Below are 27,785 nucleotides of genomic sequence, written 5' to 3'. Positions count from 1 at the left end.
TCAAAATTTCAGATACCAGTTTTTCAATTAATTCAAATGCATAAATAAATGGAGTACTACAGTGGTGTGAAAAACTATTTGCCCCCTTCCTGATTTCTTATTCTTTTGCATGTTTGTCACACAAAATGTTTCTGATCAAACACATTTAACCATTAGTCAAATATAACACAAGTAAACACAAAATGCAGTTTTTAAATGATGGTTTTTATTATTTAGGGAGAAAAAATCCAAACCTACATGACCCTGTGTGAAAAATCAATTGCCCCCTTGTTAAAAAATAACCTAACTGTGGTGTATCACACCTGAGTTCAATTTCCGTAGCCACCCCCAGGCCTGATTACTGCCACACCTGTTTCAATCAAGAAATCACTTAAATAGGAGCTGCCTGACACAGAGAAGTAGACCAAAAGCTCCTCAAAAGCTAGACATCATGCCAAAATCCAAAGAAATTCAGGAACAAATGAGAACAGAAGTAATTGAGATCAATCAGTCTGGTAAATGTTATAAAGCCATTTCTAAAGCTTTGGGACTCCAGCAAACCACAGTGAGAGCCATTATCCACAAACGGCAAAAACATGGAACAGTGGTGAACCTTCCCAGGAGTGGCCGGCCGACCAACATTACCCTAAGAGCGCAGAGACGACTCATCCGAGAGGTCACAAAAGACCCCAGGACAACGTCTAAAGAACTGCAGGCCTCACTTGCCTCAATTAAGGTCAGTGTTCACGACTCCACCATAAGAAAGAGACTGGGCAAAACGGCCTGCATGGCAGATTTCCAAGACGCAAACCACTGTTAAGCAAAAAGAACATTAGGGCTCGTCTCAATTTTGCTAAGAAACATCTCAATGATTGCCAAGACGTTTGGGAAAATACCTTGTGTACTGATGAGACAAAAGTTGAACTTTTGGGAAGGCAAATGTCCCGTTACATCTGGAGTAAAAGGAACACAGCATTTCAGAAAAAGAACATCATACCAACAGTAAAATATGGTGGTGGTAGTGTGATGGTCTGGGGTTGTTTTGCTGCTTCAGGACCTGGAAGGCTTGCTGTGATAGATGGAACCATGAATTCTACTGTCTACCAAAAAATCCTGAAGGAGAATGTCCGGCCATCTGTTCGTCAACTCAAGCTGAAGCGATCTTGGGTGCTGCAACAAAACAATGACCCAAAACACACCAGCAAATCCACCTCTGAATGGCTGAAGAAAAACAAAATGAAGACTTTGGAGTGGCCTAGTCAAAGTCCTGACCTGAATCCAATTGAGATGCTATGGCATGACCTTAAAAAGGCGGTTCATGCTAGAAAACCCTCAAATAAAGCTGAATTACAACAATTCTGCAAAGATGAGTGGGCCAAAATTCATCCAGAGCGCTGTAAAAGACTCATTGCAAGTTATCGCAAACGCTTGATTGCAGTTATTGCTGCCAAGGGTGGCCCAACCAGTTATTAGGTTCAGGGGCAACTACTTTTTCACACAGGGCCATGTAGGTTTGGATTTTTTTTTTCTCACTAAATAATAAAAACCATCATTTAAAAACTGCATTTTGTGTTTACTTGTGTTATATTTGACTAATGGTTAAATGTGTTTGATGATCAGAAACATTTTGTGTGACAAACATGCAAAAGAATAAGAATTCAGGAAGGGGGCAAATAGTTTTTCACACCACTGTATATTTAAAAACGGCACGATTACCTCGGCGGGTGGCGCAGTGGGTAGCGCTGCTGCCTCGCAGTTAGGAGACCAGGATTCACTTCCCGGGTTCTCCCTGCGTGGATTTTGTATGTTCGACCCGTGTCTACGTGGGTTTCCTCTGGGGGCTCTGGTTTCGCCCCACAGTCCAAAAAACATGGCAGTTAGATGGATTGGCGATTCTAAATTGTACCTAGTGTGTGGTTGTGTGTGTGTGTGTGCCCTGCAGTGGGCTGGCGCCCTGCCCAGGGTTTGTTTCGTGCCTTGCGCCCTATGTTGGCTGGGATTGGCTCCAGCAGACCCCCATGACCCTGTAGTTAGGATATAGCGGGTTGGATAATGGATGGATGGATGATTACCTCAGAAATAATTCTAAGAACATATAATATTGTTTTGTTCACAGGACTTATTTTAGTCCTAGACTGCACTGTTCACTAGGTCTGAAGTTTGACCCGCTCTGTGAACTTTGCTCATTTTGGAAAATTTCTTTCACACATTCTGGGCCTATCCTCCCTTGGCTATTCTTTACCACTATTCTAAATATAATTGTTCCTTGCTTTCCTCAATATTTTCAGATGTCTCTACCTTTTACTTTTCTATTTTTCATACAGTTACTTGATGCCAAAATATTGTTGGTCTCTAAGTGGAAGAATCCAGAGAATACCACTTTTAAAAAAAGCAATCATGCTAGCCATAGCGGAAGCATGAATAAATTATTCTTCTAACAAGACGATTTTAAACTGGGAACATATTGCTTCATTGGATGAAGACTACAATAACTGTGGGGTGTCTGTTTAATATATTTAACTTTGCTTTTATATTTTGTCCTTCTGTCTTTCTTTACATAAATCTGTCTTCTGCAGATAAATGAAAATAATAGTTTTTTTTCTTTTTAACAATATTTTCATCTTGATTTTCATTCTATTTTTTGCCGGGTGTTCTAATTGTTTAATTAATTCATTACTTTCTAATTGGTGGGTCTAATGCTAAAGTAGTTGCAGTCTTTGGTTATTCAGTGTTGTTTGTCTGGCTTTCTGCTCTGCTGGTTGTCATTATTAAGATACAATGAAGGGAGCAAACTTCCCAGAGAAAGGGCAAAAATATAATGAAATCAACAAAAGGTAGTTAAGTATTTAAATGGAAATATTCCTAAATGTCTTATAAATGTAAAAATCATACTGCGATGCTTTCTTAATGTAGAATAAGAGAAGAGGAAAAAGAAATACCAGGTAATTAATTGAGATCAGTGTTATCAGGTGCTGTCACTGATTATGAATCTGGTTGGAACAAAAACCTGAAACCATGGTGGGCCCCCAGGACTGACATTGAGAACCCTTGTTTTAGAAGACGTATTAGTCTCTTTAGTTGTACCTTCATCACACTGTGCTGTCAAAAATAAAAGGTAAAAAAAGGAAAACATTTTTACTTTAAACTCTAAGAAAAGAAACCACCCTGTTATCCAAAAAAGAATACATTACTTACTCAGTCAAAGTTTCAAGGCTGAATTTTTAAACAAACACCGTGGCTATTTTTTTTTTTTAAAAGGATACAGAGCTCACATGGCACAGGTGTCTGTGAAGCGACAGCTGCCGGTCCTAAGAGAGTAGAAAACAGGATATTTTTACCTTCATTGTAATGTGTATTCTTTGTTTCTTTCTTCATAGATCTACTTTCAAACAATTCAGGTGCCTTGAGCTATACCTCTCAAACTTGCCAGGTGGGTTGTATGATATGTGGCCTAGTAATATTATTAATAAATAAATAAAAAAAAACTTGGTACAACACTGTTTCCACAGCAAATCAACATATGTTAACACTTTACTTCATGTGTTATGACTGGCTAATGTATAACACTGCTTTGAGCTACATAATTCAAACTAACATTGTTTCAACAACCTATGCTAAACATAAGTAGGTAGAAAAACATGATGCCAGGATTTTCTAGAAGCAACATCTGCTACCAGCAGACTCTGCTGGTCAAGGTTTGCATACTTCATGCATCATAAAGAATAGAATATATACCAGTAGCTTGCACTTGTGATAAACCATTCACAAAAATGTGATACTTTCTCTCTGCCTTTCTTTAGGACTATCATCCTAGTTACACTTTAAAACCATGCACAGACTGCATATACAATACATAGGTTTGTCACATAGCTATTAGTATTCATTTTGCCACCACCAATAGTTTGAGCCATGAAGACGCCAATTCAAACAATTAAAAAATAAGCTCTATAAATTATTTTCTCATAATTCCACAATACCTTAATTTTCTGATCATTTTGTATACACCTAAATTTTAAGTGTGTCATTTAAAATATCATAAAAAATGAAGATTCAGAGTTATGACTGTTTAAGTGTGCCGATTTATTTTCTAATCAGCTGGCCTTGCTGATCTGATTTGCATGCCTTCTTAAGACAGAGGTATCTTAACCAATGTGCCTGTACTGCACAATTAACTTATGAAACATTACATCACATATTCTCATGTGTATTGAACAAAAGACAATGACCAAAGATTAAAATGCTGAAATGCAAATGAAATGTCCTGTAAAATATACATACTTTACAAATGAAACCACAGCATTTATTTGGATGTTGTAGTAACCTATACAAAACTGGGTATACCATCTACTATAAGAAGAATGGGGCAGGACAAGGGGACCCAGTAGGATGATAGGGAGAGATGGTACAGCGAAGCACAATAACCAGAACTGAACAACAGACAGGTAAGCAACACTAAATGAAAGTTACAGGTTAAAATATTTCTGTTACAGTTTTGTACAATACTTCTAGACAATGCATAACTTATTAGTTCATTTTCACTATTTGAAGAATATGTTTTTCCAGTTAAAATCATTTCTTCAGAACTGTGGCATACTGCTGTTTATGACAGTTACTTGCTTTAAGTGAGGCAATATTTAGTATTAAAAAAAAAAGAACTTGTCCAAGCAATTTAAAATTATAGTAAATGTGTAAGGAATCAAAATGTGAAACACAATTAACAATGAATAAACAATTGTCGCCAAATATTTGCTAGAAGTGTTCTACTTATACTGCTTAGTATTCTACACTACTTTGCGGATGTGGATGCAAATATCATCATGTAGGTTACTTCAGTTTTACAGATTTGAAAATACTACTACTAACTAATTTATTGTTATTCATCCTGTTTTTGGTATTATTTTTAACTGTGCCATAATATTAATAAATATTCCCGATTTTCGCAGTTTATATTGTCCTTATTCAAAGCTGCTTAAAACTTTCTAATTTTAATCTGGATTAATCATCAAATAAAAACTAATTATTATAATACATATAACATGCATGTAAATTTTAATTTTACCAAAAGTATATCTACAATGTCAGTAGAAAGTTTGTGAGACATGTCATAGAAATTTAAAATTTCAAAAATTGCCAAAAAAACATGTTCAAAAGGTAGACCTTGCTTTTATAAAATTCATTTCCACAAACTCTGTGTGCTGGCTAGTAGAACGTATGCACTGAGTAAGAAAAAAAATTCTTTCAAAAATTTTTTATAACCCCACACAATGAGATAGGTATCACTGGGCTTTCTTCTAAGATACCAAAGAAGCTTGCTCGAGCATAATGTGATTCACCTGTAAGGTTAAGACCTAACTAGACGAAGTTTCTCAGCTTTACATTTCTTCAGCCTTTATGAGATTCTCTAATGCTTTGATGATACACCAATTAATTTAGTTTGACTAATTTACACTGTAATCAATTAAATACATGATAAAGTCAAGGTTTCAGCTACTTTTGCACATACACTAATTTGTATTTATCTATTTATTTTCTGTTTTTTCTTAAAATATACACCAATTCAATCATTTTTGATTAACCAAGAATTGCATATTCAAAGATATTCAAAAATATTCAAAGAAATAAAATAGTAGTTCCCAGATTTCTAGCAGCAATGCATATTTTAGAGTGGACCTTTACAGACCTATCTGTGGAATCTTATAAGGATGGATTGAACGAGCTGGAAGCACTGGTTGATGAATGGTAGGAATGGCATCCCCATCTAGTAGCTTGATATCAAATATCAAAGATGTCTGGAATTGAAAAGCATAGTTTTTGCTTTAAACAAATATTATCAAAAGAAATATGAAGAACATTAAAAATATGCCTGCTCATTTGATCATCACATAAGAGAAATAATTACATTAAAAGTTCACTGCCTGTTTTTCAGCATTCACTGGTAAGGATATCACTATACATATATGCAAATAAATATACAGTAGTTCATATAAATAAAATCAATAAGGTGTACATGTAAATCTACAGTAAAAACCAAGAGTATGACATTGTAAACTAATATAATTCAATCAATAAGCTATGTTTTATCTTATTTTTTGCGTTTTATAAATCACCTAGCTTGTTTAATCTCATAGGTGATTTGTTGTCTTTATGTGAACAAGAGTCAATATATTGCCACACTACTGACATTACTGTATATTAATACTAGTGTGGAAAATATAGTCAACAATAATTATAGAACCATCGGTGGTACTTATAAATCCCATCACAGAGCAGCCTTGGGTGTGCCTGACCACAATATAAAGAAAAAGAAAAATGAAAACAAAACTGACTCAGTAACAGTTTAGCAAAACTACAAGCATGTTTCTTCTACTAGGATGTGCCGACATCCTTAGAGATATTACATGAGGTCACTTACTGTATATTGTCAGTAAATATAGTACATGCATTTCCTTAAGTTGATGATCAATAAGGAGAAAGTTAACAAAAGTGTAGTTATATAGTAATCCACAGATCATCACAATTATTAATGAACTTCTTTTGGAAAAATAGCACTCTCTCTGGGATAAGGTACAGTAGAAGAACAGTGGATTAAAATGAAAAGTAAACATCAAGATATGGTTTTAAGTCTGAAAAATATTCAGGTATTGGGTTCTAAAAAAGAGCAACCTTTTCTAACAGACAAGGAGCAAAAGCACATTGGTAATGAACTAAATACATTTGCAAGATTTGAAACCAAAGATTCTACCTGCCAGGCTAAAGTCTTTGTTTAACCAATAACTAAACAGTTCAAACAAGCCTGATGAACAAAATTGTCTCCTTACATTTCCCAGATTTCTTATGTTCTAAAAGCACATTTTATTCTCAATTGTATATTATGCCCTTTCATATCTGCATGGGGATAGACATGTACAATTTTATCAAAAATGGTTATATGAAAAGGAAAGGGGCATTCTAAGAAATTTCTATGAAAAGATAAAACAAAAGTGGCAAACACTTTTTGTCTGGCCTGTGTCCTATTATGCCTGAGAAACGCCAACAAATTTCATACCAATAACATTAAACTAAAGATCAAAAAAGTGTAATGTCATAAATATGTAGACCCATTAATGCATGAGAACTTTGTTGCTTCCTGTTATTGAAGGAAGCATGAATACACATGCACTATGTGGGAAGATGGTCACCCAAAAAAAGCAAGTTTACATTAGACAGGTCAAAGAAAAATAAATTGCAGTTTCAAAATTGCTAAGTCAAGTCCAGACCAAATCCCAGATGTTGATAATGTTAGTTAATAATGCAGGAAAATTCACAAGTTTCAAAGAGATGAATGGGGTTAAGATTCTCCACAACACTGTCAATAACTAAAGAAAACATACATTTTCAGTTATTGATGCTAAACGTGGTGTAACAAATTATTCGAGTTCAAAAGAATTTGTACATTACTACGTACACTGTGTGCACAATTATTAGGCAAGTTGTATTTTTGATGATTAATTTTAATATGGAACAAACACAGTGCTATCAGTCAATCCAAAATGTTAATAAACCTGAAACCTGAATGTTTCACAACGGAAATGTGAGTGTGAACATCATCAGGGGAATACATATGTGCGCACAATTATTAGGCAACTATTAGTGTGCAGATTTATTATGCAACTAAAGGAAAAATGAAAATTTTCCCATCTCACTTGTTTATTTTCATCTGTTATAGTGAGAATAATAAACAAACACCTCAAAATTTACAAATAAACATCTCTGACATTTCAAAAATATCAATCAATCAATCAATGACCAATATAGCCACCCTTCTTTCCAATAACAGTCATAAGCCTTTCCATTTATGGAGTCTGTCAGTTTCTTGATCTGTTGACGATCAGCTTTTTGTGGAGCAGTGACTACAGCCTCCCAGACATTCTTCAGAGAGGTGTATTGTTTTTCTCCCCCGTAAATCTAGCGCTTAAGAAGTGCCCACAAGTTCTCGATAGGGTTTAGGTCAGATGAGGAAGGGGCCATGTCATTATTCCTTCATCTTTAAGGCCTTTACTGGCTGGCCACGCAGTGGAGAACTTCGATGCAAGTGATGGAGCATTGGCCTGCATAAAAATCATGGTCTTTTTCCTGTATCACTGTTTGAAGAAAGTGTCTTCGAAAAACTGGCAGTAGGTTTGGGAGTTGATTTTGAGTTCATCTTCAATGCAAAAGGTCCAACTAGCTCATCTTTAAAAATACCAGCTCATACCAGTACCCCACCTCCACGTTGGAGTGGAGCTCTGTGCCCATTACTGATCCACAGGTCCATCCATCTGGTCCATCAAGAGTCACTCTCATCTCATCGGTCCATAAAACCTTTGAAAAAAATCTGTCTTCAGATATTTCTTGGCCCAGTTTTGACGTTTCAACTTATGTTTCTTGTTCAGTGGTGGTTGGGTTTCAGCCCTCCTTACCTTGGCCATGTCTTTGAGCACTGAACACCTTGTACTTCTGGGCACTCCAGGTAGGTTGCAGCTCTGGAATATGAAAGTACTGGAGGATAATGGGTTCCTGGTAGCTTCACATTTGATTCTTCTCAAATCTTTGGCAGCTAATTTGCATCTTTTGTTCTCAACACGTTTCTTGCGACCCTGTTGACTATTTGCAACAAAATGTTTGATGATTCTGTGATCACACACCAATATCTTAGCAATTCCAAAAGTGCTGCATCCCTCTGAAAGACTTTTTACAATTTTTGACATTTCAGAGTCAGTTAAATCTCTTTTTTGGCCCATTTTGCCCGAGGAAAACTAGCTGCCTAATAATTCTGCACACCTTGATATAGGGTGTTGATCTCCTTAGGCCACACCCTCCCTCATTACACAAATACACATCACCTGACGTGCTTAAATCCAATAAGCATTCAAGTTAATACAGCTTGGAGTTGGAATATACGCATAAAAATGATGATATGGTCAAAATACTCACTTGCCTAATAATTGTGCACACAGTGTATACGTAACTCTACTGTTGTAGCCTAAAAAGAAACGTGGAACCAGTTTAAGATAACAGTCAGCATGTTCTCAGGTTGAACATTTTGTTACTGCAAAAACTAATCGGTTGAATAGGTCATGCCGCTGCAAACTAACAAAAATCAGCTTGATCATCATCAAAATTCGCTGACATTAACAGTATTAAGCTCTTAAATTCTGTTTTAAAAAGGAAATGTATCTACTGTATCTTGTTAGCATAAAAACCATGTTAAAAAAAACCCACTGAACTAAAAAACTGCCAGCGTAAACTGGTTTAAAATTTTAAATTAAGGTAATATTTTCTACATAAGTAAATATAACCAGAAATGAAATATAAATTTGATTTCCTATAACAGAGAGAAGGCAGATATGAAAAAAACAGATTCTGAACATCCCCCATTACTCCGTATCATATCTTTAAAATTAAACTTAAAATAACTGCCTTACAGCCTACCAACTTCTAGTAAATTCAAAATACAATACATACATTTCACTTTAAATATATTTATATACTTTATTTGTTGCTATAACAATATCAGTTGAACATATTTTCATATTTAAAAGAGTATCTTTAATCATGGGAAGCCAGTCATCTTACCTGTGAGCTCTGGTGGTGGACAACTACCAAATTATCAACAACGTTCAAAGCAAACTTTCCAGTAGTATTCAGTTTTAAGACATGCATTTTCTTGCAGCTGCCTTCCCTATAAAATAACGTATAACTATTAAAACTTAATTTAAATTTAAAATTATTTAAATTGCATGGTCAGGACATTAAACTGAAGTACAGCTGAAATTACCTGGGCAGATGGTAAAGTACCACTTCTGCACCTGCATGGTTGGAAGCTCTGGAATGATGTTTCAAGTACATAACATAAAGCTGGCCATAACTGAAAAACAAATATATAAAAAAATTATTAGGCAAAGCCATAATAATCTTAACCACAGATTATCCAAATGGAATGATTAAAATTGCATTTTATAAACAGTACACAGTCAACAAAATTTGGCTCTTCTGAAAAAATGAGAAACATACCAATCTTAGTTTTGTGCAGTAATGTATATGTTTTAAAAGAGTCTATATTTAGATAACCTTTATTTTCTATATTTCTTAGCTCAATCAATGGCATTTTAAATCACTTGGCAAAATCAGCATTAAACTCTTTATATTAATAATTTAGGGTGCATTACCATAGGAAGCCACTGAAGATGTTTCAAATTTTGAATACTGTGATATCCTTACAAATTCAAAAAACAATTACATTTTTCTTTTACTTTTTATCTTTGTATTTACTTTTCTTAAGTTCCTTTCACTTTAGCATGTCATGATCCTAAATGCCATGAATGTTCGTTTAGCATGCCATTCGCCACACAAGCTTAGCCTGTATTAAATTGCAAAACGTTACAGTCAACTGTTATTAAATCTGAAAAGCAGATGGCAACAAAGTAAACTGTTTCATGATTCTCTGGCATTTTACTGTAGGATGTCAGTAAATCCTTTTCAGTCCTTGGGAATATTACAAATGGCTATGACAAGCTTTATCAAAACACTCTTTGATTCTGTATACTTAGATGATTTCTATCTCATGATGAATATTGTAAGTCACAAACTAAAAACAATATTGGGAAGCTTCAGAAACATTCCCACCCATAACACTCACATGGTGGCAACAGCAATATCTCTTTCTGAAAGACTGGATTTTGCTGGCTTAGGGACAGCTGGTAGTTCTATTTCAAACTTTGCCATTCTTGACATTGCTCCATTCTGTTGAATCAAACAAACAGAATCAGTAAAAGATGACACTTTTGTCTTGAACTATAACCAAGACTTCCCCCGATATCTTGAATGGTTTGATTCAGAGTTACAATTGCCAGGGATGCAGAGCTGTTAAGTTGTATTATCAGACAGTGGCATAAACAATTTTTTAGGATACAGTACATTAAAACAAATTAAGTGATATATTATACAAACATATATTGTGGAAGACTAATGAAAAATATGCATGCATTTTAATAATATATGGTATTACTGTGAACCCAGCAAGAGATACTCCCTACAATAATCTCTTCAGCATCATAATGCCTGCGATCAAGTTTCACCAAACAAAATGAAAATTATGGCCAGAGAAGTCAACTCAAAAATGTGACACTGGAAAATGGTTGGTACTGGTTATGCCAGTTAAGAACTTATTTGTAACAGTGGAAATAAAATGAAAAATTGGCTTAAAAAAATGATGAAAAGCAAATGAAAAGACAAAACAACCAATGCCATCTGACACATTTGATCACTACATCCTCCACTCAGCTTGTTACACTGCAATCCTGTTGCACTGCATTTTAGAGTATTAAGTTAAGTTTGTTGCAATATGTTACTTGTGTACTCTAACACAGATGTGTTTTCAATGAAACTATAATGTGGGCTTTATTTGTAAAGTACTCCCTTGTTAAATTTGTCCTTCCACCAAACTTGATTTGAGGTTGACTTATTTACACATTGCAATTTTCAATCATGTGTGTCAAAGTCACTTGTTTGCAGGATATTTTTATTTTATCATGCAACTCAAAAATTCAAATTCCTAAAACTTTATACACAGTTTCAGATAATAGGATTTTAAAATAACTTGAAGTGTGATTGAGTACAATCAGGCAAATTCAGCACTGAAATTACACCTCTTAGCATTCTAGTATATAAATCCTGCTTTTCAGAGACCATTATTCATATCTATAAGATGAGGAAAACAACATTGCGTGATCAAACAAAACGTTGTACGCAATTAAAAAAAAAAAGGCAAAATACACATGTAAATATTGTGCATTTGTGTATGCATATAAAAGATTCTAATAGAAAACAAGACTATCTGCTTTGTGGACAAAACAACTTAGGAAGTCCTTTCAAACTATCTGGTATGTTTTCTTTGAAGATCTGCAGATCACTTAAAATAAGCAAATAAATCCCTCTCTTTATATATATAAAAAAAAACAACACTAGATCACACATCAAATACAACTCCAAGTTTAAATTATGTCTACTGAACCAATTCTACATCTTTTCTGAAATTACAAATCCACAATAAATAAAGACACCCTTGCAAATTAGGGTACTTTGTTTTATATCCCAAATACATGCATATGTGAAATGTCATTCACTTACCCTAAAAAGAAAAGGCTGCAGCACATTTCCTGCAGCTGTAATTGACAATAAAATAACTGATGTCTCGGGACAGTACATGTACCAGTTCACATTAATACTCTGACTCTTCAAAAGTTTTAAACTGCGTTTCTCTGCCAAAACCTGCAATGAAAATGTTTTTTTAGAAAGTTGTCAAACAGGAGCAGATTTTTATTGTCTACAAGTTGTATTACGATATTACACTACAAATAGACATATGAGTCCATTAACCTTGTCTTTTTGATGAAATATACATTCTTCCACCAAAATTATAAATGACCATATACCTCATATTTAGTCAAAAAAAAAAAATTAAAATTAAAGAAGTATTTGAACCACTGTTGAAAGCAAGATATGAACTGTTGGTTTTAAAAATAGCAATACCTAACATTTTCTCCAAAAGTTCTCAGAAATTTCATACAATATTTTTAAAGAACTCTTTTTATCCTCAATGCTGAATAAAAAAAAGAGTGGATAAAGGGTGAAAGTTGTTAGGATGATCTTTTACAATGTGATGCTTATTTGTGAAAGGTAATAACACTATTTGAACTACGAACTTGTTTCTATTACAGCCATGAGACTCAGATTACACTGAAAGCATTTTCAATACTTTTAACTGCATTCTAAGATGCAGACTTCTGTATTAGTTACTGTATAAATTAAATAGAATTATTTGTAATGAATTGCAAAGTAATGATGGTTCTAACAGAGGTTTTGCTGTAGCATATTGCACTTGAGCAAAAAGCAAAATTACGGCAAGGAAACAGTCTAGGGAAAAACTCATCAGTGGCATAATGAAAATGATCCAACTTGTAATAAACCATAATTAACATGTTTTCTTTTACAAAAACATTGAAGTTCATCAAGCAATTAAACACATTTATTCCAATTTAGGTTAAAATGATGGATTACCATATAGTTATGGACAGATCATACTTGTGAAAATAGTCACCCTAATTTAGTCCTGGATTTCAATAGATCAAGCACCTTAAGTAAAGATTAAAATTTACCTAGCAGAGACATGTTTTTTTTTTTTTATTTTGCAAAGAAAATAAAACACACTGAAAAAAAGAAGATACTGTTTACTAAACTGAAAATAACAAATCTTAGTGCAGATAGTTTTTCCAAAGCTAAAGTTTTCTTCAAGTAAGAAGATAATCTGAAATACAGTAGCCCCAAAATGCTGATAATGTTCAACATGATGTTGTTTTTATTGGGCTCATCAGTATCTAGCCAGCATACATAAATGAAGTTACACACTACACAATATTAAGCAGAGGGTAATCAAATACAGCATTAAGATCTCAGAAGGAGTGTATAATGATATCCTATAGTAAATAAGCATTAACTTAACTAAAACATATTTTTGAATGTTGTGCATTTATCTAACAGTATTGCTAAATGCCAGAGAAGATGAGGGCTTTCCAATTGATGAGATAATTAGAACAATTTAGAATGGTTTGGGCATTCGAAATCCAATTAGATCAATCTTGATATGTACAGGCAATTCAACCAAACTTCAATCCAATTCATTTAACATTTCAAAATAATATCCAGGCATGACAATATATACATATATATTGCAAAATGTAGTGTTGTTTATGGACATTGGCTATGGACATGGACAGTGTAGTTTATGAAAATGTTGAAATATTAATAATGTATTCATTATTCAATTACTTGACATGAAGCCCTGAATCACATTTAAACTGTAACAATATCTGTGACTAGGATATTATTATCTCACAAAAGCAGAAAAAAATATATATTATGCTCCTAAATCTATAAAATTCTACTTTTTATAAAAACATTAATTTTACTGTTTTTTTTTTTTTTTTTTGCAGTGTGCAATTCTACAAAAATAATACAAAGACTGACATTTTAGCAGAAAAAAAATAAAGTAAAATTGGAGATTTACACATGGTAAAAGAGAACTAAAGTGCATAACATTTCAACAGCAAAAGCAAATTTGTGTAGGATTGACTTTGTTAAGTTAGTAATGGATCACACATTCTGCTCCACTGTTTTGCCTGGTTTGTTTTTTGCTTCACAAAGTAGTGTAAACACTTTTTTCTTAATTGTGTCATAATAATGTAAAAGGACATTCACATTTTGAAGATCTGTAGTTGATTTAAAATAATGTTTATTCCTTAATGCTACATAAACCTATAAAGCATCTCTTACTTCTGCAGACCTTCACTTGACTGTAATAAAGCCAGAATAAGACAATCCAGAAAAAAAGTACAGTATAATACTTACTAGTCAATTTGAAATGAACGTTACAGAAACAAAATATTTACTCTATTAATTGTAGAAAACATATAGCACTGCCTCACCCAGCCTCTCCAATATAAACTCACTAAAATTAAAAATTATTCCATACCTGATAGAACTCAATTCCTTGGTCTGTAATAAAGACAATTTCATTCCAGTTTGTCCAACAGAATCCTAGCAGATTGGCATTCTTGGTCTGTAAATAAATAAGAAATTAGAAATATAAATATACATTCATTAAGGTATAATCACTAACTCAGTAAAAATTATCGGTACTCATCAAGTTACCTTGCATTCTTGAGAATATTCCAAGTGTGGCAAATCTGGAATGAAGTTAATGAAGTCCTAAAATTAAAATAATAATAATAACAGCATGTTAAAAAAGGAAATATTGCCACTCAAATTAATGATTAAATATTGTAAATAATGTTGGCAGAAGAATGACATACAGGAAAGGCTGGCACAGGGAAGGGGTAGAACCCCATAAGACCCTAGAAAGAGGGAAGCATTTTTTACAGGACAGGGACAACACATGTGCTGCCCTTGAGACATGGCACTCTTAAGGGAGCTGACAGCTCAGTGCATTTGTAGACAATTTAGTACATAAAAGGACATGTTTTTTCAGGAAGTGTGCTGCTATCTGCAATTTACAATTTAATGTTCTGTTTATCTGCTAATTTGCATTTATCTCAACTGGTATTTATTAATTTAATAAAGCATACATTTTTCAGATATCATTAAAATTATTCTCAATACAAGGGCATGTAACAACATAGTGCCTTGCAATTATATTGAAACAGTAATTCAAAACTTTTACTAACACTCTTCTGTCAAGCAATATGAACTCACATTTAAGAAAAAGGTACAAATTACTGTATATTTAAACTTTATTATATATTCATGTGATTAACTGCATAGAGTTGTTTATTATATTAAATCAGCAAAACATTCTGCACTGAATCAAGTATTTTTGGAAAAAATTGTGAATTAACCAATACTTAAATCAAGTACATTTAGTAAATGTTTTTTTACTCTAGGGATGCTCTGATTGACTGGCCGTCAATCAAAATCTGCCAATTTTCCAAAAAAAAAAAAAAAGACCATTAGTGATCGGTATAAACACATCATAAATAATGATATTTTCAGCCCCTACTTTTCTAAGCTTTATGGTAATTTAGTTGTAGTGCTCCTTTAAGCAAGGCATGACGGCAGTTCAGCCAGCGAGCATCTTTTTTTTTTGGAGCAAACTTCCTGCAATGTCAACAAAGAGCAGCAAGTGGAAGCCTGTATTATCAGTAAACGAGAGGCAATTGGTATATTAGACTTTATGTTAAAGAAAGTGGAGTAAGAAAATAAAAAAGTAATCTGAGATCATCCTGTGCAGCTAGACAAATGACAAGAAAAGTTATTTTAAGGAATTCAGACCTTTATTTGGTCCTTTAAATTAAGACGGACACCGTTTGAGTTTGGACAGCGGGTTTGTTTAAAATGCAGCAGTTTACACTTTTAGTTGGAAAAAGAAAAGAAACAATGACTTTGAAATTACTGCTTAGAAATCAATGGCCATTTTTTAAAGATTTGTACTCTATTATTATTTGTTACTGTGTGTCATACAGCATAGGTTTTGGTAAGAAAAATGCATAATTAAAATGATAATCCATATTTTATAATTACACCTCAAGAATTGTGAATGTCTAGTTTATACAATGAAGAAAAAGAAACCCACCTGTATAAATATAGTAAATGTATATTTTAACAGCAAAAAGCTGCAATGCAATTAATGATTTAACATGATTAAAATTTAAGTGCATGTATCTTTACATTTAAGCAGAATTTAATTGCCAATATCAATTAACTGACTGTATTAGAATATAAATGTACATATATTTTTTGTTGTTCGAGAAATGTTAAAAGCTACTGTTTTTAATTAAGCCTTGTTTCAGATAGGTACATTACAGATGAAATTAAACAATATGACAGCTTGTAATTATGAGAAGTGTTTTATTTTCTTTTATGTCATATGTATTATGGATAAATATTTATCTACAAATTTTATTAAAGTATGCATTTTACAGAAATTTTATTTATTTTAGTATTTTATGGTCGCTGAACAATAAGCTTACAGAATTTCATTTTATTAATAAAAAATGGACAGTTAACACCTGTGGTCTATAGTTTCATTTAAAAAATACACTTTAATATAAGACATAAACTTATATTTGTCTGGTTATGCAGGAGGTTAGTGTAAAAAGATAAAAAAAAAAAAAATTGGAAATGGACAATCAAGTAACATGAAATCGGTGATTGGTATAGGCCTTAAAAAACGTGATCAGAGCATCCCTAGATTACTCTTTTCTGTATAATAAAAGAAATTATAGAATCAAAATGTTTCCACATTAATAATGGTTTTTCCATGAGTAACATTTAAAGATACTGCTGTCTCTCAGTTTTTGTGGGAATGTCAATAGACTTTTTTACTAGTTATCTGACCACTAGTTGTGATAAATAGTAAAACCTCCAAGATTTTAATGGCAAGTGCAACACAAAATTGGTTCCTGGCGGGTGGGATGTTACACATGTTCTTCATACTCTTTTAGAAGATATCGTGTTCTTATGACAAAACAATTGAAACCAGAAAGCCATCTAAAGTAGCATTAATTTCTGTTCCTATAAAACAAAAAGGAATGCTAACAAACATATTATACAACACAACCTTGATTAAGATATAGTTATCAATACTTGAAACAGGTACATAAAAAAAGCCAGATGCACCTGACAATTGTACAGAAAGAGTTAACAGACTCTCATTAAGAAATAGGAAGTTTTGTCAGCCCTGCTTTTACATGCTCTCTCCTCAACCCTCACCAGAAGAAGTAAACATAAATAAAATATGCAATTACTTTCAATGAAATTCTGTAAAAATATGTGCATCATTGTAATTCTTTAACAAACCTTTTCTGTTCAGTGATAAACCTGAAATTCTAATTTTTGCTCTACAAAGAATACACAATTTCATGCTCAAAGTGACTGTTAACACATTATGCTTACTCTTGGATTTCAGCAACATTCATTAACTATACAATTTGTATAAAAGTACCTTTAAGAGACTGTGCATATTCATGTATGGCATATTCATATGATGCAGTAACAAGCTGCACTTGTTTGTATTTTTTGTTATATTAACTAAATTAAGCATATATAAAATAATTATATAAAATAATTCCCTGAAAATAAAGTCTGTTGGGAAAAGCATAAAAAGCAAAACACTTCCATGTTAAAAGTAAATGACCAAATTCCAATTAAATGCAGTAAAACTTTACAACCAAAAACAGAAATCTGTTCCTCTAAATTATTTGGTTACTATTAGCCAAATCTTTACATTGTCCCTTACCACAGACTTGGACGTTCTCTGCACCGCCAAAATCTTGTTTCCAAAAGAGAATTTGATGCACTTCACCTCTCCTTTGTCATCCATTCTGAAAATTTAATTGAAACGTCAGTCAGTTATTTTCTCATGCAATTTTCACAATTAAGATGAATAACTGATTTGAATTAATCAAGGGCCTTAAACTGTATTCAAAAATAATTAAACTGGAAACTGTATTTTTTTGCAGAATATTATATAAAGCAAATATGATGCACAGTACACTTAACCAATGAGTTCTGCCCAATTTTAAATATACATGCCCATTAAATTGTTTAAATGTGGACAGAAGCAAAATAATATATATCGTTTCCATAACGATGATAACCCATCTTTCATCAAGTAGACCGTTGTATATTAAGCAGTCATTGTACTGAGCTTGCATGGGTTTTATTTTAAACAATTTAAATAAAAAACACACATTACTGCTTCATTTTCCTTTCAGGAAGTAAGTGCAATTGCTCAAAAGCTAATCGGCTTGTCAAAATAGATTTGAAACAATCTGTTGGGCTGGATGAATTAGAGGATCACACAGATCAAATAAAATAGATTGACCTTTTTTTAGCATAACTGAGATCAGAATATTCCAGAACATCAAAGAAAGTGAAAAGGTAAAAGTGTAAAAGTTTCAAAACCCTTTCATAATTTAATTACTAAAAGCCAAAAATAACTGGCAATAACTTGTCCCTTGATGTCGTATTTCTGAAGAAATACGAAAGGCCCTGTCACACACGTGAATATAGGGGACAGTTTAAGGGCTTGAATAATTGTAATCTTCCTCCAGAAAGACAAAGGGTACTGTCAACTAATGCCTTTTCTATACCTTTCTCTGCAGACCGGAAGAATGACAACTATGACACATCTGATGTCACTTCTGGTTTTCGCTTGCTTGGACCCACCTCTTCCTGCCAAGAACCTGTATCTCTGAAAGCGACACCATCTTAGTGAGTCTATCTTGGAGACTTGTGTTGTCACAGCGTTTCTTTTTCAATGTGCTATACCTTGCATTTTATTTGAATATATGGGGTTAGCTTTCTAGGTGCCCCAAACATTTTTCACCCCCCTTTGTCTTTTGTTACAGGCCCTATATTTATACATAGCCTACAACTGTCTCTAATACAGAAAAAAAAATAAAGGAATAGATACTCAAAGTAAAAAGAACAAAACAAATAAAACCTGCTATTCCTATTGGTCTACCACATGAGAAGTGTCACCACAAAGTTCATTTCTCTCTCAAAAACTTGCCTTCTCTTCTTCCCACAACAACCTACAGAATCAATATTTCACAAGCTCATAAACTCATTTAAATCCCATGTTTGGCTTAGTTATACAACAAGTCCTGGGAAGCTCTTTACTGATAATGGAAGAATATATGGCACTAGGGTTATGAAAATGGGCAATGACAGAAATTAATGTGCCCTTTAAAAATTATATGTTCTTCAGTGTTGTATATGGAAGTAGTGGCGCTACTATTAGAGAAAAAAAAATACATTTGTGTTTGACTTTCTGAATGTATCATAAAATTAAATAAGGCTCATAATGATAAAGGAGATAAAAAAGAGAAGGGAAAAGTCTATCAAAAATATACTATTTGCTGTGAATACAATTCAGTTACAATTGCAAACCTGGCTGTGAAGAGGTAAAAATGGATGTGCGGGAAAGGGATAGAAAGGAGATGGTAAAGCAATTGATAGGGTTAGTTTTTAGAAGAGATGTTTAGCCTTTAAGCATGTTAGATTCATGTAACAGTGTTAGTAAATGTTTAAGAATGTATAACTTGGAAATGCAAACAAGGAATTATAAGATGACAAAAAAATCTACATTAAGTATGCAGAAAAACAAAAACAAATCACTTTCCATTGAATACATTTTGTTAATTACCTAAAAGCAACTGTATTTTTGTCATCTGGGCCTTTCACAACCACACCTGTTGCACCTCCAGATCTCACCGCAAAGACCTAAAATCAATTAACACAATAGCAGCATTAAAAGAGTATCACTCTGCGGTTTGAAGACTTACATTTACTTATTTAGTTACTGCCTTTACTCAAGGAAATTTACAACATTTGAAATACAATTGGGGACATTTCATTCATTTTTCCCCATTACAGCACAGGTAAGTAAAGTGATTAGCTCATTGTCACACAGTGTCAATACAGGATTTGAACACACAACCGATGACTTACAACAATTATTTAAGTTAAAGCATCATCAAGAGTCAGTGGTAGCATCTCCATAAGGATATCTGGGCCAGCTGCATATAGCTCAGGTCATCACATTAACGCATAATAGTGTTTGTTTTTTGCTTTCTTTTAAATATTAATAGCCACTAGCAGAAAATCTGAATAAAACTTCCTTGGACAAGACCATCTTCTTGAGTTAATCACATGGTTACATTTTTCACTTATCAGGGGCAGAGTCTCCTCACACCAATACATTCACTAAACCTGGCAATGTACCATTTCAGAATATTACCCTATGGCGACAGATCAATAAAGCTGCTTCTGCCGTCAGTGGCCGCTGTCATTATGGACATATTAATTCCCAACTTTGCAAGACTTCAACTCATTAAGCTTTAGACTTTGCTCAGCAATCCACAGAGTGGCAAATCTCATCAGATGCTGGAAAGCATTGACAGGGGCACTGTGACAGCTTGACACATAATCTCTACTGGTTCTCCGAATGGGTTCTTCTTCTTGGAATCTCAAAATTCTTTAACAACAGGCACAACTGCCACCACCATTCTCGTTGCACAGTTAGTTTTATACGGCCAACAGCTAACTACTAGTATACATGACTAATGACTATGTTTTTTAAGGCACTTTGGTGTGTTCTAGAGATCAAAAAAAGTTTATCACGGTCACCATAATCCAACCCAGTTCGATATTGACCTATCCTGGTCGCATTCTCTACACAGGGTACGGTCACAGTCACGAGGTGAACACGCTTACATCTGTTCCTTCCAAAGCGTGTAGAATAAACGTAAACATTCTATTGATTCAAAATATTAAATAGAAAAAATGTATATTAAAGTGTAATAATCAACTTTAATGCATAAAATATTTCTTTGATATCGGGAAAATAAACTAAACCCTTGCTGCAGATTGCAAGATATGCAGTTACCACAAGTGACATGTTACATTACTCTATCTGTAAGAAAATGGTTGCAATGAAAAACTGTTACCAACATTTGACTGAAGGATACCCAACCAACAATATTACCTTTGAATAAGCGGATTCGGGATGTGGATCAGTTTCAAGATTAGCCTGCGCCTATCACTACACCGTAGTAAACAAAGCATGAACAAACAAAACGTTCACTTGCAAAGTACACGAATTCAACATTTTAAATCAACATAACATGCAAGGCTTTGAGTTGGGCAAGACAAACGTGATAGAGATGTCCATGTCTGGGACACCAGTATGCTTACCACTGGACCACAGTTTCACCTTCCGTAACTTAATTCTTGTTCATTTAATTTTCTTTGGTAAAGTACTGTAAACTCAATTTGAAAAGAATTTTCTGCTCTCATCCCACAGGCAGTAAACACCATACCTGCTTATTGGCCTCATCAAAAAATACGTTGTTCACACTGGACGCATTCTCAAACTGTACAGGATTATCACAGAGTTCCAAATAGTACTCATCTTCCATTATTTACAGCCAAATTTATGCTTTTAAAGAAAACTGAACAACTGCCGGCGACTCAAGTTCCTCTTCCCACCCCGAGTTCTGATTCGCCGCGCTCCTGCTTCCTGTTTTCAATCTCATCACATGACTACAGCCTTAACGCGAGCAACCTGCATCACGTGACATATGGCTCTTCTCTTTAAGGGAGTAGCAGTTTGTGTTTACGGCTCTCCAGTCGGAGAGTTATGGAAATCGTGTTCTTCATTTAATCGCCGCGGGTAACGTCTTCAGGATTTTAATTACACAAAATATACATTTAAAAACACAATTAAATCTATGTTTATATTTATTTCTATTGTAACGTTCTGTGGAATGGAATAGATAGATAGATAGATTTCCAATCAACCATTAAATGAAATTGATTTTAAAATATACCCAAGACATTAAGTCTACAGTGATTCTGACATTGGTCAATTGATTCAAATAGCTGAACTATGTCTTTAAAATTAAAAAAACCTGAGATTTGTTGGGTCTACAGAGGCCACCTTTGGAGAACTAGGTTTGGAGTCTTCAAATCATGAATAACCTCAGTGAACAACTGCTTTAAATTATGACTTTTATTATTAGTTGTACCCTGCGTACCATTTGAAGGCATTGAGAGAAAAAAAAATCCACTTATGGTGCTGGCGGGGTTGGTGGGGTACTTGGTTCCTCAGGAATGAGGTCTGGGGCTTTTTCTAATTTTAAATTTATATAAATGATCTTACTAAAAATGTAACTAATAAGGTGGTCAAATTCACTTGTAACAAAAAATCTAGAGGAACAAATTGACATTCTTGAGTCAGAAAAACCTGGGTGGTTAGAACTTGGATTTGAGGATATACATGACATATAAGATTTAATGGAGCTAAACTGTAACTTTAACACATAAAACTAGATATTAAATACCCCGTGGTAATCAGGAATAATCAATTAACGCCATCAATGTGGAATGAACACTGAATTCTTACTCTAGTACTAAGTAATATACAGTATACTCAACTCTATACAGTGTAATTCCATCACTTATAATAGAAATTGCATCATAAGGATATGCCATGCCACCTTTTACTTCTGATTTTTAGTGATACAAACCCCATTTCCAGAAATAGATATTTTTTTAAATGCAATAAAAACAAAAATCTATAATTTGTTAATTCACTTGAACTTTTATTTAACTGACAAATGTACAAAGAAAATATTTCAGTTATTTTCAATGACCAACTTCATTAATTTTGTGAACATAAATTAAAAATTTTATGAAAAAAAAAATTGGAGGTGGTCTCCCCTAGACTTTCTCAGATATGGGGATGAATATTTGAGGAGTAAACTGCAAGACAGTGATTATATTTTTTATTATATACATTAAAGAACCATCAACAACAAATCAAATTAACAATACAGTATATTGAACAATTTTTATAAAAGTAAAGTTGAATAAATCGGACTCTGCAGCTGCATGAATAAAACGTAAAGTACCACTTCTGTTTAACAGAAGTAGCCCAAAAGTTGATAGAAGTCTACGTTTTGTACCTAATACTTGTATGCAAAATTTGGTTGACTTAAGTGAAAGCATATTCAAGTTATCATGTTTACATACACACACACACACACACACATAATTTCATAAATTGTATTTGCGGACTCAGAGAGGTCTAAAACATCGAGATTCATCATAATCTCGAAATGGATTTTTTGTAGGTTTCCAATACTTTCCCTATACTTTGTATATAAGAAAGTTAGAGAGGTCTAAAATATCAAGATTCATCAAAATCGTATATGAGAAAGTAAAAAGTTGCAGCAGATGCAAAATAAGACGAAGTTTATAGAATATTAAATTAACACTGTTTTGCAAAATTCCACAATAAACAGGTTAATTAATAATAGGTGAGGGTATCATAAATATAAAAGAGGCATCCACCAAAGGCTCAGCGTTTGCAAACAAGGACAGGTCATGGCTCACTACTTTGTGCCAAACCTTGTGAGAGAATGGTCAATCAGTTTAAAAACTGATGCAGGATTGGAAAGTTCTTTCACCATCTACAGTACTAATATTGTAAAAACATTCAGGGAATCACGGTGTGTAAAGGTCAGAGCTGGAAATCACTGTTGAATTCTATGCAGAAATGCTACAAAGTTCATCTCAGATGGACCAAAAGACAGTGTGGACATGTATTGTTGTCAGAGGAGTCCACGTTTCAGTGATCAGTGCCAAAGATGAAAAAGACCATCCAGGCGGTTATCAGTGAAAGGTGCAAAGGACAGCATCTGTGATGGTATTGGGGTGCATCATTGCCCACAACATGAGTGACTTGCATACTGTAAGTGTGAATTTATCATTGATGCGGAGGCCTACAGTATATTGGGATGTTAGAGAGACATATGCTGCCACCAAGGAAGCACCTTTTCCCTGGAGGTCTGTGGTTATTTCAACAGGACAATGCCAAGCTTCATTCTGCATACGCTGGCCAGCAGTCAAAATCTGTCACCTATGGAAAATGTAAGGTGCATAATGAAGAGGAGAATCAAACAAAGGCAATCATGGCTTGTTAAGCAGCTGAAGTCTTGTATCCAACAAGAATGGGAAAAAATTCCACTTGCAATCTGCAAAAATGAGTATCCTCAGTTCCCAAAGAATTAAATAGCTTAATTATATAATGCAGTGGTAAACACGCCTCTGTTCCAACTTTGAGTGTGCTGCAGGCATCAAATTGTAAAGTTGTTTATATTTACAAAATACAAATAAATTGGTCAGTGAAAACATTGAAAATCTTTTCTTTGTACTTTTGACAGTTACAATTTTTAACTGAATGAACAAATCACAGAATTTTTCTTTTACTGCATTTTAGAAAATATCTTAACTTTTTGGACTTGGGGTTTGTACATACGTACTCAAGTTCATGACAGCTAAAGCTATCAACTGACTCACTATAATCATGTTTATGTCAGCTTCAAGTGCAGTGAAATCTTCAGATGAAGTTTCTTCATTTGAAATATTTTTATTGTTCAGGTTGATTTTTTTTTATAAGTAAATATAAAATTGTAGAAAAATAAGGTTGAAAAAAATGTCACTAGGTACAAAGGTAGATTTATCTTGAAGGTTTGGATGTTACAGCGGCTACAGCATGGAATGCAGCACTATTTTTCTTGTTTAATTTTCATTTGTTTTTCTTTGTAACTTCTTCTTTGACATATTGTCCATTTGAACTACATTGCTTGAATGAAAATGGGCTACAGAAAGAAATGCTGCTGATGCTGCAATGATTACTGAGATTTAGAACAGTGACATTTTTAAATCTTCAGGGACACCCACACAATTCTGACTGTGAGGCTTTCAGGAGGTCCAAAAGAGTAATTAGAGGATACCAGACTACTGAAAAGGAGAAGGACTTTTTAACCACTGACATTTAAAAAAAAAGATAGAGTTAACTCAAGGACTGTAAACATTACTAATGAGTTCATTTTCAAGAAGGGTGAGCATCCCCTTGAAAACCACACTGTCTGGTGAATTAGAGACTCTGCTGAAACTGAACCTGAATTGGACATGAAATACTGTGTTGCCTTTTATATGCTCAGTTATTCTGCAGTATACTCACTGTGATCCATTCTTATTAAATAACAATATATTCTCTCCATTTTTACACCTCTTAAGCTTTATGTGGTAATTCCACTTCATCTTGTAAATTTTAGCATTTATTAATATTGATGAGAGATTATGGTATAGTTGTGCTTGAAAGTTTGTGAACCCTTTAGAATTTTCTATATTTCTGCATAAATATGACCTAAAACATCATCAGATTTTCACTCAAGTCCTAAAAGTAGATAAAGAGAAACCAGTTAAACAAATGAGACAAAAATATTATACTTGATTTGTGAGTGGCAAAAGTATGTGAACCTTTGCTTTCAGTATTTGGTGTGACCCCCCTTTGCAGCAATAATTTCAACTAAACGTTTCCAGTAACTTTTGATCATTCCTGCACACCGGCTTGGAGGAATTTTAGCCCATACCTCTGTACAGAACAGCTTCAACTCTGGGATGTTGGTGGGTTTCCTCACATTAACTGCTCGTTTCAGGCCCTTCCACAACATTTTGATTAGATTAAAGTCAGGACTTTGACTTGGCCATTCCAAAACATTAACTTTATTCTTCTTTAACCATTCTTTGGTAGAAAGACTTGTGTGCTTAGGGTCGTTGTCTTGCTGCATGACCCACCTTCTCTTGAGATTCAGTTCATGGACAGATGTCCTGACATTCTCTTTTAGAATTTTCTGATATAATTCAGAATTAATTGTTCCATTAATGAAGGCAAGCCGTCCTGGCCCAGATGCAGCAAAACAGGCCCAAACCATGATACTACCACCGCCATGTTTCACAGATGGGATAAGGTCCTTATGCTGGAATGCAGTGTTTTCCTTTCTCCAAACATAACGCTTTTCATTTAAACCAAAAATTTCTATTTTGGTCTCATCCGTCCACAAAACATTCTTCCAATAGCCTTCTGGTTTGTCCACGTGATCTTTAGCAAACTGCAGACGAGCAGCAATGTTTTTTTTGGAGAGCAGTGGCTTTCTCCTTGCAACCCTGCCATGCACACCATTGTTGTTCAGTGTTCTCCTGATGGTGGACTCATGAACATGAACATTAGCCAATGTGAGAGAGGCCTTCAGTTGCTTAGAAGTTACCCTGGGGTCCTTTGTGACCTCGCCGACTATTACACGCCTTGCTCTTGGAGTGATCTTTGTTGGTCGACTACTCCTGGGGAGGGTAACAATGGTCTTGAATTTCCTCCATTTGTACACAATCTGTCTGACTGTGGATTGGCGGAGTCCAAACTCTTTAGAGATGGTTTTGAAACCTTTTCCAGCCTGATGAGCATCAACAACTCTTTTTGTGAGTTCCTCAGAAATCTCCTTTGTTCATGCCATGATACACTTCCACAAACTTGTGTTGTGAAGAGCAGGCTTTGATAGATCCCTGTTCTTTAAATAACACAGGGTGCCCATTCACACCTGATTGTCATCCCATTGATTGAAAACACCCGACTCTAATTTCACCTTCAAACTAACTTCTAATCGTAGAGGTTCACATACTTTTGCCACTCACAAATCTATATATATAATTCACTAAGGCAAGACACCCATGGAAGGGCAAGACATCCATGGAAGCACGCCGGAAGGGGCGTGGATTCACTAAGCCGCCAACAAGTAAGACACCTATGGCGCACGAAGGAAGGAGCCATGCCCACCAACTCCAAGACCATTGGACACGACGACAACTCGCAGAGCCAGGCCCACCAACTCGGACGCGACGACACAGAAAAAACGGCGTCATTTATATTCGTCTGTCGTAGAGGCCACATGCAATTCTGAGCCACGTTGACTGTTCATAGAGGCATGTTTCTCGCGGAGGTGAATCGCCATATGCAGCGTGTAAGACGGTTTGCGAGGGATATCCCATGGGATCCTTAAAACAATCCTTTACAACTGAGGTTAAAACAGAATGAAGTAAGCAGTCTTTAAAAACCGAGTTTTCGGTTACGATGCACAACCGCGTGCACCATAGCAAACTTTTTCACACGCTACATACAGCAATTCGCGCTGCTACCGTGGTCGGGTGTCTTAGTGGATTATAATATAGAAAAGCAGCCAAAACCACACAGAGCAATAAAAAGTCTACTTGAGTCACAGGTGCATGTGGACTGTGCAAGGACGACAACGACTCAAGTGCCGAGTTAGAGGTGGGCACATGAGCAGGCAGGGTGCGATAGCGGTCCACCAGTTTTCAGTCACGGACGAGTGTGTGTTGGTTCGTTCCGTGCATTGTTACAATGTTGCTTTTCTTGCTGATTTATTACATTACTGATTTTTCAAAAGTTAATTTTCTCCGTGCTTAAAAATCATTAAAAAACCGGCCTGATTATGCGGCGTATGGTACGCCGCAGGTTGGCTAGTATGTAATAATCGATCATTTTCCTTAATAAATAAATGACCAAGTATAATATTTTTGTCTCATTTGTTTAACTGGTTTCTCTTTATTTACTTTTAGGAGTTGAGTGAAAATCTGATGATGTTTTAGGTCATATTTTTACAGAAATATAAAAAATTCTAAAGGGTTCACAAACTTTCTAGCACAACTGTAAATTACAGTGGTACAATGGTTGTTACTTTCTCAATTTTTAAATAGGTCTCTTGCAATGCAAATCTATTTGCATGTGGGGATTACATACCCTGCTCAAAAAAAATTAACGGAACACTTTTTAATAAGAGTATAGC

At 34.4% G+C, this 27,785-nt stretch overlaps 1 protein-coding gene across 1 annotated transcript in view; it reads right to left on the bottom strand.

The window, feature by feature from the left end:
- The window catches only part of rmc1 (regulator of MON1-CCZ1), a 37,682-nt gene extending 16,085 nt beyond the window's left edge, over nucleotides 1-21,597 (bottom strand). Inside the window, exons 1-11 of the mRNA XM_039754737.1 lie at nucleotides 21,399-21,597; nucleotides 19,724-19,800; nucleotides 17,810-17,894; nucleotides 14,707-14,763; nucleotides 14,528-14,614; nucleotides 12,127-12,267; nucleotides 10,637-10,740; nucleotides 9,776-9,865; nucleotides 9,574-9,679; nucleotides 5,660-5,768; nucleotides 3,243-3,287 (exon numbers count right to left, since the gene is read on the bottom strand). Coding sequence (XP_039610671.1) covers nucleotides 3,243-3,287; nucleotides 5,660-5,768; nucleotides 9,574-9,679; nucleotides 9,776-9,865; nucleotides 10,637-10,740; nucleotides 12,127-12,267; nucleotides 14,528-14,614; nucleotides 14,707-14,763; nucleotides 17,810-17,894; nucleotides 19,724-19,800; nucleotides 21,399-21,497 — 1,000 coding nt within the window. The 5' untranslated portion in view covers nucleotides 21,498-21,597. The remainder of the gene's footprint in view (nucleotides 1-3,242; nucleotides 3,288-5,659; nucleotides 5,769-9,573; nucleotides 9,680-9,775; nucleotides 9,866-10,636; nucleotides 10,741-12,126; nucleotides 12,268-14,527; nucleotides 14,615-14,706; nucleotides 14,764-17,809; nucleotides 17,895-19,723; nucleotides 19,801-21,398) is intronic.
- Between the last annotated feature and the right edge of the window lie 6,188 nt (nucleotides 21,598-27,785).

This window comes from Polypterus senegalus, chromosome 5 (assembly GCF_016835505.1).
Source record: "Polypterus senegalus isolate Bchr_013 chromosome 5, ASM1683550v1, whole genome shotgun sequence".
Taxonomy (NCBI): Eukaryota; Metazoa; Chordata; class Cladistia; order Polypteriformes; family Polypteridae; genus Polypterus; species Polypterus senegalus.
The sequence above is the reverse complement of the archived record's forward strand: the minus strand, read 5'-3'. Positions and strand labels throughout refer to the sequence as shown.